The sequence below is a fragment of the Leptosomus discolor genome, chromosome 16 (assembly GCF_034619465.1).
Source record: "Leptosomus discolor isolate bLepDis1 chromosome 16, bLepDis1.hap2, whole genome shotgun sequence".
Classification (NCBI taxonomy): Eukaryota; Metazoa; Chordata; class Aves; order Leptosomiformes; family Leptosomidae; genus Leptosomus; species Leptosomus discolor.
Window position 1 is genome coordinate 6,028,686 of NC_141406.1, and position 13,470 is coordinate 6,042,155.

Here is a 13,470-nt window from a genome sequence, read left to right on the forward strand (position 1 = left end):
CCCACTGTAATAGTGGCTTCTTCAGTGACCTTTCATCTTTGTCTTTTGGCTTATCTTTCACTAGCGTGTGAGTTTTACACTCTTCCCTTGTTAACTACGCATCATTTAATCAGGACAGAGTAGCTGCCAGGCCTTGTGTAATGGGTTTGGCTCATGTAGTAGTTGCTTATTGTTCCAGAAATGGTTCTTTTTTCCATGTGGACTACAGAAGACAGCAAGGGAGTAGTAACAGCAATGACAGGTTTGCTTCTTTCTGTAAAGTAGAAAGGCTCTCCCTGGCAGGTGCATCCTCATAAATCTTAGAGATGGGGCCTAGAGCACACAGAGGCATATTGCACTGCCAGCAATAATAGCAAACCTGCTGTTTCACAACATACCTGGCCTTTAGGAGTAATCATGGTATTTTAATATCCTTTCATGCTGCAGAGTGCAATTTGCGAGAGGCCTGACAGATTTCAGAGTATTCAAAATATGAGAATTTTTTTTAAAATGCCTCTTTGTCCCTACTCGGTTCTACTACACCTGAACAGAAATACAAACCTGTTCTGTCTGCATCGCAGAAGTATTCTCTTCTGAATGTGTAAGTAGGGATGTGGTGCTGCATCAGCTGCAGCCACTAAGTGGCAGGAGAAGTACAAAATTTCCTGTATTAGGCTCTGAATCCTACATGCCAGCAGTTTGCTGCCTGTGGCGTGTGGCAGGCGTCAGAGGACTACTTTTAACAGCTTCCCAAATGACAACTTGTTCACTGGGGAAATAGATATAACTGCTGCACTTAACTCTACAAGTTAACAGCCACTGATGGATAGTTTAGGCAGAGTGTAACAAGAACAGCAATACATTCAAAAAGGAAAGCTCTACTTTCTTCCTGCTGTCTATTCTGAATGAGACCAGGTTTGGGTAGATCTCTTCCAGGAAGAAAAGCACATATTCTGTATTAGGCAAGAACTTTCTCCTTTTTCCTAGTGTCTTATAAGCAGGGACCACCTAGTGCAGGTCTTTGTCCCCTCCGGTGATGGCGTAAAGGCGTTTCAGCCTGCAGCTGCCAGGTGGAGTGTCCCTGGTTGTTCTAGTCACTGAGATGTGTCACGGGAGCCTTTGAGGTAGATGGAGATTATTCCATTTCTAGCTCCTTAGACAGAGGCCAACACGCCAAAGCATGTCTCTAGTTGGGTAAGAGGCAAAGGAATGCAGCTCACCCAGGCAGTCTGGTCTCCATCTGTTCCCTGGGCCTGAGTACCATGAATCTGATCCATCTGTCTCATTTCTGTTGAAGTCAAACAGAAATATATCTTTCTGGTCAAGGACTGCCTGCTTAGACCACTGCGTTGTCTTATTTTTCCGAGGCAAAATATGTGCACATTCTTTAACAGAAGGTGAAGACAGTATTCATCACAGTCCAAATGAAATCCTAGAGTCACTGGACACCAATGCACAAGGGCAGGTGCTGTCGGGGCATGTGTTTTCATCTTCTGCTGGGCCTCCCAATGGTCTTTCCTCAAGCCTCTCTTTATCTCACCTCTACCTTCTCTCTCTTCAAAACCCATTCCTGATGCTTTTATGTGGGGGTTAAACCAGAGAGCTTGCAGGCTGTGCATTGAAGTGAAACAACTGCCTACAGCAGGCTCAGGTCAGAGAGGGGAAACAGCAGGTTAGCTTCTGACAGCTCCAAGAGTTGAGTGGAGTCCTGTGGGTAGGCAGTGAGATGCTGTGCATTGTGGCACAGGCTTTTCACAAGGCTCCCTGTTCCAGAAGGGGCATAAATTGGCTGGCTGGAAGTGGGAGTTCCTGGAGGTTTTCCTCTGTCTTTTCTAGTAACAGCTGCCTTGATGAAGAGTGGATGGACAGATTTTTTTCTCCTACATAGCATCTATATGGATTGCACTTTGGTGCTGACATTGGTGTTCACATTCATTGCGTTTCTAACTGGCTTCCTGCTGCACCTTAAAAAAACAGCATTCCCAATGTTCAGCCCTTAGGATAAGTTCTCACAATTTCAGAATCGCAGTTGGTCTAGATGAGAAATCTCCAAGCTCGGAGTCTGTCAGCAGGGTATAACCGCTGCACTGCAGTTACTCAAACTCCTGGCTTTGGAAGCCTTCACATAAACCCAGCATGTTTCCAGCAGAACCATGGGGTCCTACCACCCTCTTCCCCCAAATACTTTTTCACTGAACTCAAACCTGTCATAATCAAGGTGAAATATGATGCCATGAGCATGGGAAAGCAGCTATTTGGAGAATGTGATGGCAGTCTCTGCCTGTAATTATCTGACTGCAGGAGTAAGCAGTAATCCTGACATTAGGAAAGACGATCAACACATGCTCTTTGATCTGCCACGCACTGAGAGGTTCCTATGTTTTAGAGTGTGTTTACCCCAGGATCGTCTGGACCAACTGCAATTACACTGCAAGAGAAGAAAAGGGCCCCCATTGCCATCTGTGAGGCTTGGATCTACAGGATGAATTCTCCCTACAAACACTACACTGTAAATCACGGAAGAGATTTGGAGCTGCTCCCTGGCTGGTTGTTGGCTATCTCCCAAGCTCTAGCCTGGCTTTTTCTGTAAACCCTTCTCTCTTTCCTGTAAGGACCATCACAGTGAAATATGAAATACCTCTGTCTGCTTGTCATGACTCTTGCTGGACTCACTAAGAATACAGAAGACAAGTAACATCATCTACAAACAAGCAGCTTTCTCAGGAAACATCCAGCAGGTCTGCTGTTTTTATGGTGAAAGCAATGTTTATGGAAGGTAGCTGTTAAAATGTATTTTCTTTGTAGGAAATGAGTGCCCTGCTGTGACACCATTATTCTCAGTTCCAGCAGTTCACTAACGTTCCTTAGGAAAAAACCACAATTTATGTAAGTTCAAGACACTGTATAAGAACTTCAGGAAATGGGCTTCATTGCAGAGGTTTCTCAGGGCAGGGACCCAATGCTGACAGAGCTTCTGCTGCCACACAGAGCCACTGGGATGCTTTCCAGACCAGAGGAGATACATGGGAGCTGAGTCCTCTGAGGACACGAGGGCTCATACAGTCAAGGGAACTAGCTGCTTTTCCTTGCCAGCTAGGATTTTTGGATGTCAGAAGAATAGCGCTATGTTCTGTGCATTGGATCAGCAGTCTGCATTTTCATCCTCCTGATAAGCAATAGAACGTTCTCTGGGAAAATTGAGAAAGCCCAAAATAATAAAAATAATCGAAATACCCTTTTCTCAGGTCATCGTGAGCTGTAGGTCATGCTGTGGCTGAACTACTCCCTTTCCTTCCTTCTTTGTATCACACACTGATGCAGGCAGTTAGTTGAAACTAGGTGACCTGAAAGCCAGAGAGAACAAACTGCTTGGCTGAACAGAATCTCTGTTCCTACGTGCAAGAGAAAAGCGTTTAGACTCTGCCAAATGGCAGTAAATATTGCTGGATGCTCCTGTCAGAGGAGAGGAAAATACGTGCAGCAGTGGTGGAGTGTCAGACTCATCCTGGTTACTTATTCAACACTCACCTCAGAGAGAGCTTTTTATTAGAGCTGTCCCTTGGCTTACTGAGAGACACCTGGACTAGGACACTTAGTCCTGCCTCTGATGAAAACTGAAGTACAAATACCATTTCTGACTCCTTGTAGGGGTCTTCAACAGCTGACAGCATGCTCAGTGCATGTGCTGCTATTGTGAGACAAACATAGACATCTTTTTATAAGAAACAAGCATTGTTTTTCTGTTCTCTTGTTGATTTGGCCACAGTGCTTATGAAATGGATGTTACAAAATAAAGGCCCTTGAAGGATATTCCCCACTGACAGCTGTGGGAGGTGACCTATGGTGTAGAGGACAGATCACAAGGCAGAGGAATTTAACAAGAATGATTAAGCACTGGAAAAAAATAACTGTGCAAAGAGACAGACATTTTCTTGCTTGATGTCTTCAAGTCATGATCAGAAGCTGTTTTGGAAGAGGTGCTTTATTTGGATATGTGATCAGGCTCTGCTCAGGGAGATTTAGGTGAGATCATCTTTCTCATGATATGCCAGATGCAAAGCTATATTTTTGAACCAAAAAACATAGGAAATAAAAATAACATAAACTTTGATTTACAGCAAATCCTGTGCAAGCCACATGTCCTTGGAGGGCTGAGCTCTAAGTGCTATCTTTAGTTTCTTTCTAACAAACAAACAAATAACCCCCCCCCCCATCCAATTCTGTATGATTCATTTTCTCCTGACGTTAGCCATCACACTGTGGAGTTAGCTGATTTGGGACATGAAACCCTTCAATGAAGGAGAAAGAATTTATATATGGCCATTGAACATTGAAAAGTAAACATTTCAAGTGCCTCGGGCAGTTATGATTACACAGTTAATCTACGCACAGCAGGTTCATGGAGCCTTTTTTCCAAAACTGGAGCAGAAACTCTTAGTGACTACCCTGTGGTGGATCTGGAGCTCTTGGCACCTGTTGTCCATGCCACCAAGGACTGAGTCTGAGCGCTGAAATAACCTTCCAGTAAGGTCCCTCGGGCTGTTGTGGCTCCCTTGTAGGGGAGCTCAGAGCTGCTCTTTCTGAATCTCTTCCTACTGCCAGTGCATGGGTCATGCAGCGACCTCTTCTACACTGGGGCTAACGGATCTCAGGCGTGGCATGTCCTGGGAAGCACTAGGGTGGGTGAGACCTTGTGCAGAACTAGCATGGTCTCATATCCTGGTGGAGGGAGTCTCTCAGAGTGGGTGGCGGGGGGGATCTTTGTTTTCAAATGAAGAAAAGAATTTGGTCTCTGCTGTGGGGGGATGGAGCATTACGCCAGCCTTGGGGTTAGGTGGCCAGAGAACGAACAAACTCTGTTGTGCGCCCTATAGCCCAGCTGGCGGAGGTGCCGGTGTGCCATCAGAACAGGTATGACTTGTCACAGTAGGACACGTTGCAGCAGATGAATTTACAAACAAAATGCCAACAGCATTAAAGAGCGGAGGGCACATGTCACCAGCTGGACCCTCACCAGGCGCGTGGCTGGGGGAAGGCTGCTTTCCTGCCCCATCAGCTGCCGACAGGGGTGAGCACCCCTGGCAAGGGCGCCAATGCTCGTTAAGGCCTGTGCTGACACGGCGCACAGCTCCTTTCATCCTGAGACCCCAGAGAGTGCTGTCCTGGGCAAAATGGGAGCTGCTGCCTTTAAACAAAGCATCTGTTTATTCTTGAAACAATTAGTGAGGGCAGTTAGATCTTGAACTCATTACTGAGCCCAAAACAATTACGATAAAAACAAGTTCCAGATGGGCTCAGAAGGAGTTGTTTTTGTCTTTACTAAATTAGAATGGATTCCATGTCTTCAAGTTCCTCTGGCATTTATGGACAGGAAACATGAATTACACACAATAATTTACTACAAACAAAAAGAGATGAACTGCAACAGCCCATTTATCTTTGCTCATGTGCCTTCTTGAGGTTTATAAGCTGTTTAACTCATGCAGAGAGTTAATAGCTTTTTTCTTTGTGTTCTTACTCTTTGCCATTTTGGTTTGCAGAAACTGAGACAGGAAGCTGTTGAGTTTCTGTTGCAGGGTTAAGCTTACCTGCAACCCCAGGCAAATGCTTGCATGTTCCTAAAAATCACCCCAGTAATGTGGAAAACAAAAACAGAGGTAACAGGAGGGTCCAGTAGCGGTCTGTCACTGTGTACGTGCAAAACCATTCCCTTTGGATTCTCATCTCTGAGGAGCTAGCAAAACTGAGCTCCAGGAAGATGACCTCCTTCCAGCAGAGAGGCTCCCAATGTTCATCTCCAGCCTTGGTTCAAACAAGGAAGGGTCAGGAACCACAGTCCTTGAATTCAGCTTCTGGCTGGCATTGCCCACAGGAGTGAGAGCAGATAGCAAACCTCTAATCCCCCATCCAAAGGAGCAGGATGTTCATTTATTTAATTTGCTGTTCATTTCTTCACTCTCAGTTCTTCAATTCAGCTGCCCCTTCTGCTGGCGCTCTGAGCCCTGTGGCATGCCGAAGGGCCGAGCTGTAGCAGCGCGGCATTTGGGCTGAAACAGCCACATGAATATGGGCAGCCCTTTGCAGAGCTCCTGGCCCTGATGAGGAGTTGTCTTTCCTTGTAAGCTCAGCCCTTCTCACCTGCCAGAGCTCTCACATCCATCCCAGCTCCCACCAAAAGCCTGTAACAACACAGCCTCCACACTGCTGCAGTTCAAGGTCTGAGTTCCCCCCTTGATTCCATTCCCAGGATCCCCAGTGCAGCTCTGACCTGGAGTGGTTTCCCCCCAGAACAGCCAGGTCAGAGCTGGCTCTCAGCACTGCAGCACCCGGGGTGCTCAGGAACCCATCCCCTGGTCTCACAGGTACCCATCTGTCTCTTGTCGTCTCCCCTGATGTTTCTTTAACCTCCCGTCCCCTCATCTTCCAGCTGGGTTTTGTTCCTCATCAAAGGGCAGTCAGGGTGGAGGTGGTGGAAAACACAAAGACTCCCTCCCCCACCAGTGATTTAATTTCCCATTAACTGAGGGTTTAAAGGGAAATCTCGGAGCTCATTAAGGCTCTGATGACAGCTTAACCTTCTCCTGCAGAAACCCAACACTGGGCCCATTCCTCTGTGTGAAACCAGGGTGGCTGTAACGTTAGACTTAACTGCTGAGCACGGCAGACAGCTCTGGAAAGCATAACCGGCAGGAGCAGAGGATGCCAGGTTTGTGCAGGCCTCTATCAGATCCTCCTTTCGGAGGGCGTCTGCAACGTATCTGCAGTTACATGGGGAGCAGAGACGCTCCGCTCTCTCCCCGAGAGCTGAGCGTAAGCGCTGCCACATTCCCCGGGGCATCCCAGCCTGACCAGCTGCCCCCGCCGGCACCGCGCCGCCTCTTGGCTTCTTCCAGCGACCTTGCGCTGCCGGGTGCGATCGCGCAGAGCTCGAGGGAGCGCCTCGTCGCTCCGAGCAAGAGGAAGCAGAGGCTTTAGCGCGAGTTACTAAAAACCCAAGGCCCTTTGTGCATTAGCGAAGGCGTGTCCCTCTCCCTCCCAGGAACCGGGTCTTCTCAGCTCGCAGGAATAACCCGCTGACACCCCCAGGGTCACCTGCCGCGGGGCACCAGGGCTGGGCGCCCCGCAGCTCCCTCGGCACCAGGCAGGTCCCATGGGGGGCTGGAGCGCCGGGGCCGGGGGTGGGCACTGCCCCAGCCCGCACTGTCCCACCTCCAGCGCGCGCACCCGCAGCCACGCCCCAATGTTTCACCCTTCTCTCCCACTGATTGGCCGTCTTCTGGGAGGCACGTGACCTGTGTTTTCCCTTCCTCGCCTTCCCTCAACCACCTGTCACTAGGACTGCCCGCTGCCATTGGCTACGGAGGCTCTCCCCGCCTCCAGGGGGCGGCACCCTAGGGGCTCTCCGCTCCCGGCCCCGTCACCTGCTGCAGCGGGTCCATTCCGGGTTGGCGGCGGGTGGAGGCCGAGGGCATGAGGCGCACTCCGATTGGCCAGCTCGCGCCGCCTGTCGCGTCTGGATTGGCCGGGCGCGGCCCACGGGGGCGTGGCGACGACGGCAGCGCGTGGGGGGGGGGTGTTAAAGGGGCCGCGGGTCGGCTGGGCGCTGTCCCTGTGCACCATGGCCTACCAGGGCTTTGCGCAGGAGTACTTGGGCATGCCGGCCGTGACGCGGGCCTACACCACCGCCTGCGTGCTCACCACCGCCGCCGTGGTGAGGGCACGATGGGTCCCTGCTGGGGGAGGCTGTGGCGGGGAGGTCGGGGTCCCTGAGGGGGTGCCGGGATAGGGGAGCTGGGGGGCTGGCTGAGGGCAGCGGGTGCCTGGCAGCAGGTGGCAGTTGCTCTGCCTGTCTCTCACAGCAGCTGGAGTTCATCACCCCCTTCCAGCTGTACTTCAACCCCGACCTCATCTTCAGGAAGTTCCAGGTGAGGCCTTTACTGGGCTTTGGGGTCCCTCTTGCCCCTTCTCAGCAAGGGGTGGGTGCCACAGGCTGGGCCCTGGGTGTCGCGCTCCCCAGGGTGGTCAGAGAGTGCTGTATGGTCCCAAGGGGTGTCTTTCCCACTACTCCAACCTTCTCTGATTGGCGGGAGCTGCGTTGCCAACATAGTGTCCCCTCATGTCACAGATGGCTGGACAGAAACAACTTCTAGTCTTCCCCTGCCATACACTGTTTCTTTTTTTCCTTTACTCAAAACCCATCTCTTCCTTTTCTGTGACACTGAGATGTTTGGCCAGCTGATGTCAGCCTGGGTGGGGAAGGCTTTATTGCAGAGAGGCATGACCAGTGATTTACTTTGGCTCTGGGTGCTGAAGCGTGGCTGTTCATCCTTTTGAGAAAAGTAGAGAAATCTTCTTTCCCACACCTGGAAGGGCAAGATACTCTGATGTAAGCAATGGAGGGAGGTCCTGTGTGAAGGTGGTGCAGCTGTCTGGTGTCCTGGGGTAGTTCTGAGTGGGTGGGTGCATGACTGGGTGTCCCCAGTGGACAGGGTGATGGGCTGCTGTACACGTGATGGGGAGAGACCTGTCTGTCCACCTCTGCTTCTCTCCCCTCTCTCTTCTCTTTCAGATATGGAGGCTGATCACCAACTTCCTCTTTTTTGGGCCCCTGGGATTCAGTTTCTTTTTCAACATGATATTTCTGTATCCTTTAATCTCAGTGAAGCTCTCTGCTCCTTTTTTGGCTTAGACGCAATTTCCCCCGTCCATCTTCCTCCCCAAGCTGACTTGTCTTGGCAGCAGTCTAGGGCTGTGGATTCTTCCCTTGGCTGTTTTGGTCTAAATTGAAGCCATTCCCCCACCAACTGTGGCCACCTCCTGCACCTCCGTCCCTGCTTGCTGCAGGGCAGCCCCTGCCAAAAGGCTGAAGAAGCTGGCAGTGCTGCTGCAGCTCACACTGGAGAGCAAAGCCCATTCCTGAAGTGAGCTCTGGCTGGAGCACAGCAGATGCCTCTTTCTTTCCCTGGGGTCAGTGGTACAAGGTGAAGTTTGCACCTTTCTGCTTTGGGGCTCGGACACCTGGCTGACAGCTTCCTGTGATGAAAGAGCTTGCAGCTGGCTTATTCCCCGTGAAGTCGTGCTGTGGGGACACAGGGTGGCCAGGTGTTAATTTCCTATACTGCAACCCCTCCCTTCTCTCCTGCTCTCAGGTACAGGTACTGCCGCATGCTAGAAGAAGGCTCCTTCCGTGGAAGGACGGCTGACTTTGTCTTCATGTTCCTCTTTGGAGGGTTTCTCATGACAGTATCCTTTTGAGTTGGGTGCGGCTCTTTGGTGTCTTCTGAGATGCTGTGGATACGTGGGGCTTGTCTGCTAGCTCTCTGTATCCCGGCTGTATTGTGTGGTCTGTAGCAGGTACCTGCCTACTGAGTAGGACAGCTGGCTTGTGAACCTTCTTGGTGCCATGGGGCAGAGAGCCTCGTTGTGGCCCAGGCCTGCCAGCCTCGTGCCCTGAGGCTTGGGGGAGCTTTGCTGAGCATGTGGTAGAGAGGCAGCTTCTGCCTGTATGGCACAGCTTGTTCTCCTCCTCTTGCCCACCCTTGTCTCCCGGCCTGTGCCTCACCCAGTAGGCTTAGAGCAGAAGCAAAGTACAGGAAAAGCTGCCTCTACTTGTATTGGTGTCTGCAGAAGTGCTGATGCACCTGGCAAGGGGATGGGCTGCCCGATCCCAGAAGAGGACATGTGGCAGCAGGGTGACTGTGTCTAAGCTCTGGTGGGTGGAGCACACTGGAGTGCTGCTACGATTGGCATGAGGCTGGCTCAGAAAACAGAGCTGCAGCTGAAGGGAAGAACACGGAGCCGTAAGGACAAGGGGTGGGGTGCCCACATACTGGCTGCCGTCAGCACATCCGGCAGCGCAACCCCAGCGCTCTGTTCTTGCAACCTGTCGGTGGCTGGAGATACTGTCACACAATGAAAGTTCTTTTATTGTAGGACAAAATAGACTGATGGGGAGAAGTATTTTCCTCCCAAACATAAAACTTTTTCTGAATGTCTTGCTGCTGTCTTATGCAGATGGCTTCAGAGCAGTGCTCTCCCCACAGAGCTCTGCATGAAGCGGTGTGAACTCTCATGGCTGTCGGCCATCCTCGGGTGTTTGGCTAGTCAGCGTCGAGGTGCCTGCAGCAGCCACGCTTTTGGCCATAGGTGGATTTGGAGTCCAACTACACCAAGGGCATGGCAATTTTTTGCCTCTGGCTGTCTCCTTGTGTTATAGAGAAGACAGCTGTGAATTGCAAGAGCTATCTCACTGCTGAAATTCTTCTGTAGAAGATACTGGATGTGAGCTAGTTGTTAATATGTGCCACATGTCCCAAGTGCTGTAAGAATGTGAAGGCCCTTCTCTGAAGGTCACTTTTGATGATCACTTTGTAGAAGTGACTGTATGAGCTCCCTAGTCTCTGGTGCTTGTAGACAGCAGCTTAAGGAGTGAGCAGTCTGTACATGCCACTCCAGAGTGCCTTGTTCTGGTGTGGCAGGGAGGGAAACATGCTGTGTGGGGTAGGGAGGGGTCAGTAGATCATAGCCAGCCCAGGAAAGGTTTGGTGGCATGGGCAGTCTTGCACACTGTGATCAGCTGCCTGTAGTTCTGGGTTCCTAGTCACAGGGCACCCTGTGCTGCCTGGAGGTGGTGTGCAGGGTGGACAGGTTCTTCCTTGACTCGGTAGTTCCTAGCTATTTGGACTCTTTGCCAGCCTGTTTTTCCTGGGCCAGGCTTTCACCATCATGCTGGTGTACGTGTGGAGTCGCAGGAACCCTTATATCCGCATGAACTTCTTCGGGCTTCTTAACTTCCAGGCCCCCTTCTTGCCCTGGGTCCTGATGGGATTCTCTCTGCTCCTGGGCAACTCCATCATCATCGACTTACTGGGTAGGTCAAAGCTGGTGGGTGCTGGGAACAAGGGCACTTTGCAACCACAGCGCGCTCTATTTTCATAGATGCTACTGGGGCACTAGCACCATCTCTTGTTTTCGTCTTATTTAAGATGGTGGGTTTCCCAAAGTGAGCTGGCTGAGGTTGCTGGGTGGCCAGCCTCGTGGCTGAGCTCGTGCTTGTCACCTGCATTTTGCTGTGTCCTTACCGGGGGCAGAAGTTGGGTGTGGTGAGCTCTGCCTCACACTTGTGCTGTGTCTGGGCTCCTGCATGTCTGGTGCTGCCTTCAGGCTGACAGGCTCCCTGCCTTCTTGTGTGCTGATCATAGCAAACAGCCTGGCCCTCTGGCACTGCACCGCAGGTGACTCTGGTGGGAGCTGGGGTGTGGGTACACAGAAACCCTATTCTTGGAGATTCCGCCTGCTTAAGCTCCCAGCAGCTGTGGTTCAGCTGGCAAAGGAGTCACAGCTGGGCCTGACCTTGCTGACATCTCTCCCCAGGAATTGCAGTGGGTCACATCTATTATTTCTTGGAAGATGTTTTCCCCAACCAACCTGGAGGAAAGAAGTTGCTGTTAACTCCCAGCTTCCTGTAAGTAAAGCTGATTCTTTCTGGGCTTTTCTGTGTTGTTTCCCAACCTGGGTCACTTTCATAGCAAACTATGGTCTGTGACAGCATGGGGTGACCATAGGACGCAATTGCATCCTGATAGCATGTCAGCTTGATAGCTTATGCCTCTGCTGCAGAAAGCACTGGTGCTTTGCACATCATACACATATGTACACAGGGTCCATAAAGCAGTTGCCGCTGCCTTACTTAAGCTTTGCTAGTTGAACTGGAACGTTCTTACTGCTTGTGGAAATGCTACATGCAGGTAGGATTTCTGATGTATTTCTGTAGTTTAAGAAAGCAGAATATGTTCTGCTTCATGCTGAGATTCAAAGCTGACCTAGAGTTCAAGGAAGGAGGTACTGTCATCGTTACATATTGAGCTGAGCAAAAGAACAGTTAGTGCTGGTGCAGTAGGCAGGTGGCTGTACCATACAGCCAAGCCCTGTGAAGGGCTAGAATGTTACTGGGAGGGCTGGGGGATTTGTCCTCCGTTCACTTTCCTAACCTGCCTGCTTGGTGGGATGGGCATGTCCCTTGCCAGGAAGATGGTATTTGACACACCCGAAGAGGATCCCAACTACAACCCTCTCCCTGAGGATCGTCCAGAAAACCAACCTAGAGACCAAGAGCAAAACCAGCAGCAGCAGCCACAGTAACAAAAGGGACTCCTCCGTGTGGCCAGATTCCTCTCTTCCAGCTGGACTTGCGCTGTGGCCCAGAGATCCTACTGGAATAACACCAGTTGCCATTCCGATGTGTAATGTTTCACTGTTTGTATGGGTAATCCATCTTCCCCTTGTATAGAGTGGCTCCACAGAGCTTTGCACGTAAGAACTGATGAATGCTTATGGAGGCGTTCTAGGGAAAGGAAGTTGTGATGGCTCCTCAGTTACCCCGTGGGGAGTAAGTATCAAATGGGGTGTTACACCAGTTACTCCTTCTCTTGCTGTTAATGACTTGCTGTGTGCCAGGTCACTCTTGCCCTCTGTACAAAGACTAATGCTCCCAGCTCTCACTGTTGTGAGACTTCTTTGTGGGCTTTCAGTGAAATAGTACTCCCCCTACTACTTTCGTGGTAGAATGCACCTCAGCCTCTTCCCTTCCTCTAAGCTCCCCACCTCTTTTAATTTTTGTTGTTGTTGTTTCCAGAGTCTTTACATTAAAGTCTTTATTTTTCAGTTGTGTGTCCATTTCTGCCAGGGGCAGAGGTAGCAATTCACCAGGAATCATCAGGACTTTGCTCAAAACTGCCAGGCTGCTTGCTTGGGCTTTTCTTTTTTGGTGGGCAAAGCAAAGTTCAGGCTAGCTGGAAGAAGTCCTTCCCCTCTGTCAGCAGGACTGCAGAGCATGAGGAGGGGGGAGGTCTAGTTGGAGAAAGGGATGCCTGGGAAAGAATAGGGAACAGAGCTGGACACTTGATCCAGGCAGTGACTGGAAGTAGCACTTGACACTAATAAAGGCTGTCCGCACATGCAGTGTAATTCCACTCTTGCTGAATTTTTTAGTTCTGAAACTTAAACATCTGAATTTTAGGGGAAAACTAAATAAGCTAGTCCCTGCCAGGAACAGCTGTACTAAATGGGATTTCATCATTCTTGCTAATGCAGGACACACCTGTGCTTGTACCAGACCTCAAAGCCTGTGGAGTAAATCTGCAAACACTGTATCTTAGGATAGCTCCGTTGGTAGTGCTGCTGCTGCCTCCTCAGCTAGACGAGCTTGCAAACTACCACTAAAACTACTGAGGAATGTGAGTAACCAGCATCTGATTAAGAATGATATAGAAGCCCTGTGCCCAAGGAAGACTGAACCATAGACCCCCAACTCCCACCTCCTCTGTGGGCTTCCCATGAAAACACCTTTTTGTGAAAAATCTGACTTCATTTGAATGAGCTATTTTGCTGCACTTATGTTTCCCTCTAGGAAAAGGATGAAAGACCTGTATAGGTGGTAATCTTGTTCTAGAAGACACAACAGTACTTAAGGGCTAAGCAGCCTCAAACTCA

General features: G+C 50.3%; 1 protein-coding gene across 1 annotated transcript; it reads left to right on the plus strand.

Annotated features, from left to right (window-relative positions):
- Nucleotides 1-7,597: 7,597 nt before the first annotated feature.
- Nucleotides 7,598-12,642, plus strand: LOC104350248 (derlin-2-like). The gene is made up of 7 exons (XM_009956018.2): nucleotides 7,598-7,690; nucleotides 7,839-7,904; nucleotides 8,549-8,622; nucleotides 9,129-9,222; nucleotides 10,654-10,849; nucleotides 11,353-11,443; nucleotides 12,006-12,642. The coding sequence occupies exons 1-7, from the start codon at nucleotides 7,598-7,600 to the stop codon at nucleotides 12,118-12,120; spliced, it is 729 nt and encodes a 242-aa protein (XP_009954320.2). The 3' UTR covers nucleotides 12,121-12,642.
- The last annotated feature ends 828 nt before the right edge of the window (nucleotides 12,643-13,470 follow it).

Coding starts and splice junctions, on each gene's coding strand:
- LOC104350248 (XM_009956018.2), top strand. CDS start 7,598: ATGGCCTACCAGGGCTTTGCGCAGGAGTACTTGGGCATGCCGGCCGTG. Junction 8,623..9,128: donor TTTTTCAACATGATATTTCT/GTATCCTTTAAT, acceptor TCCTGCTCTCAG/GTACAGGTACTGCCGCATGC. Junction 11,444..12,005: donor CTGTTAACTCCCAGCTTCCT/GTAAGTAAAGCT, acceptor GTCCCTTGCCAG/GAAGATGGTATTTGACACAC.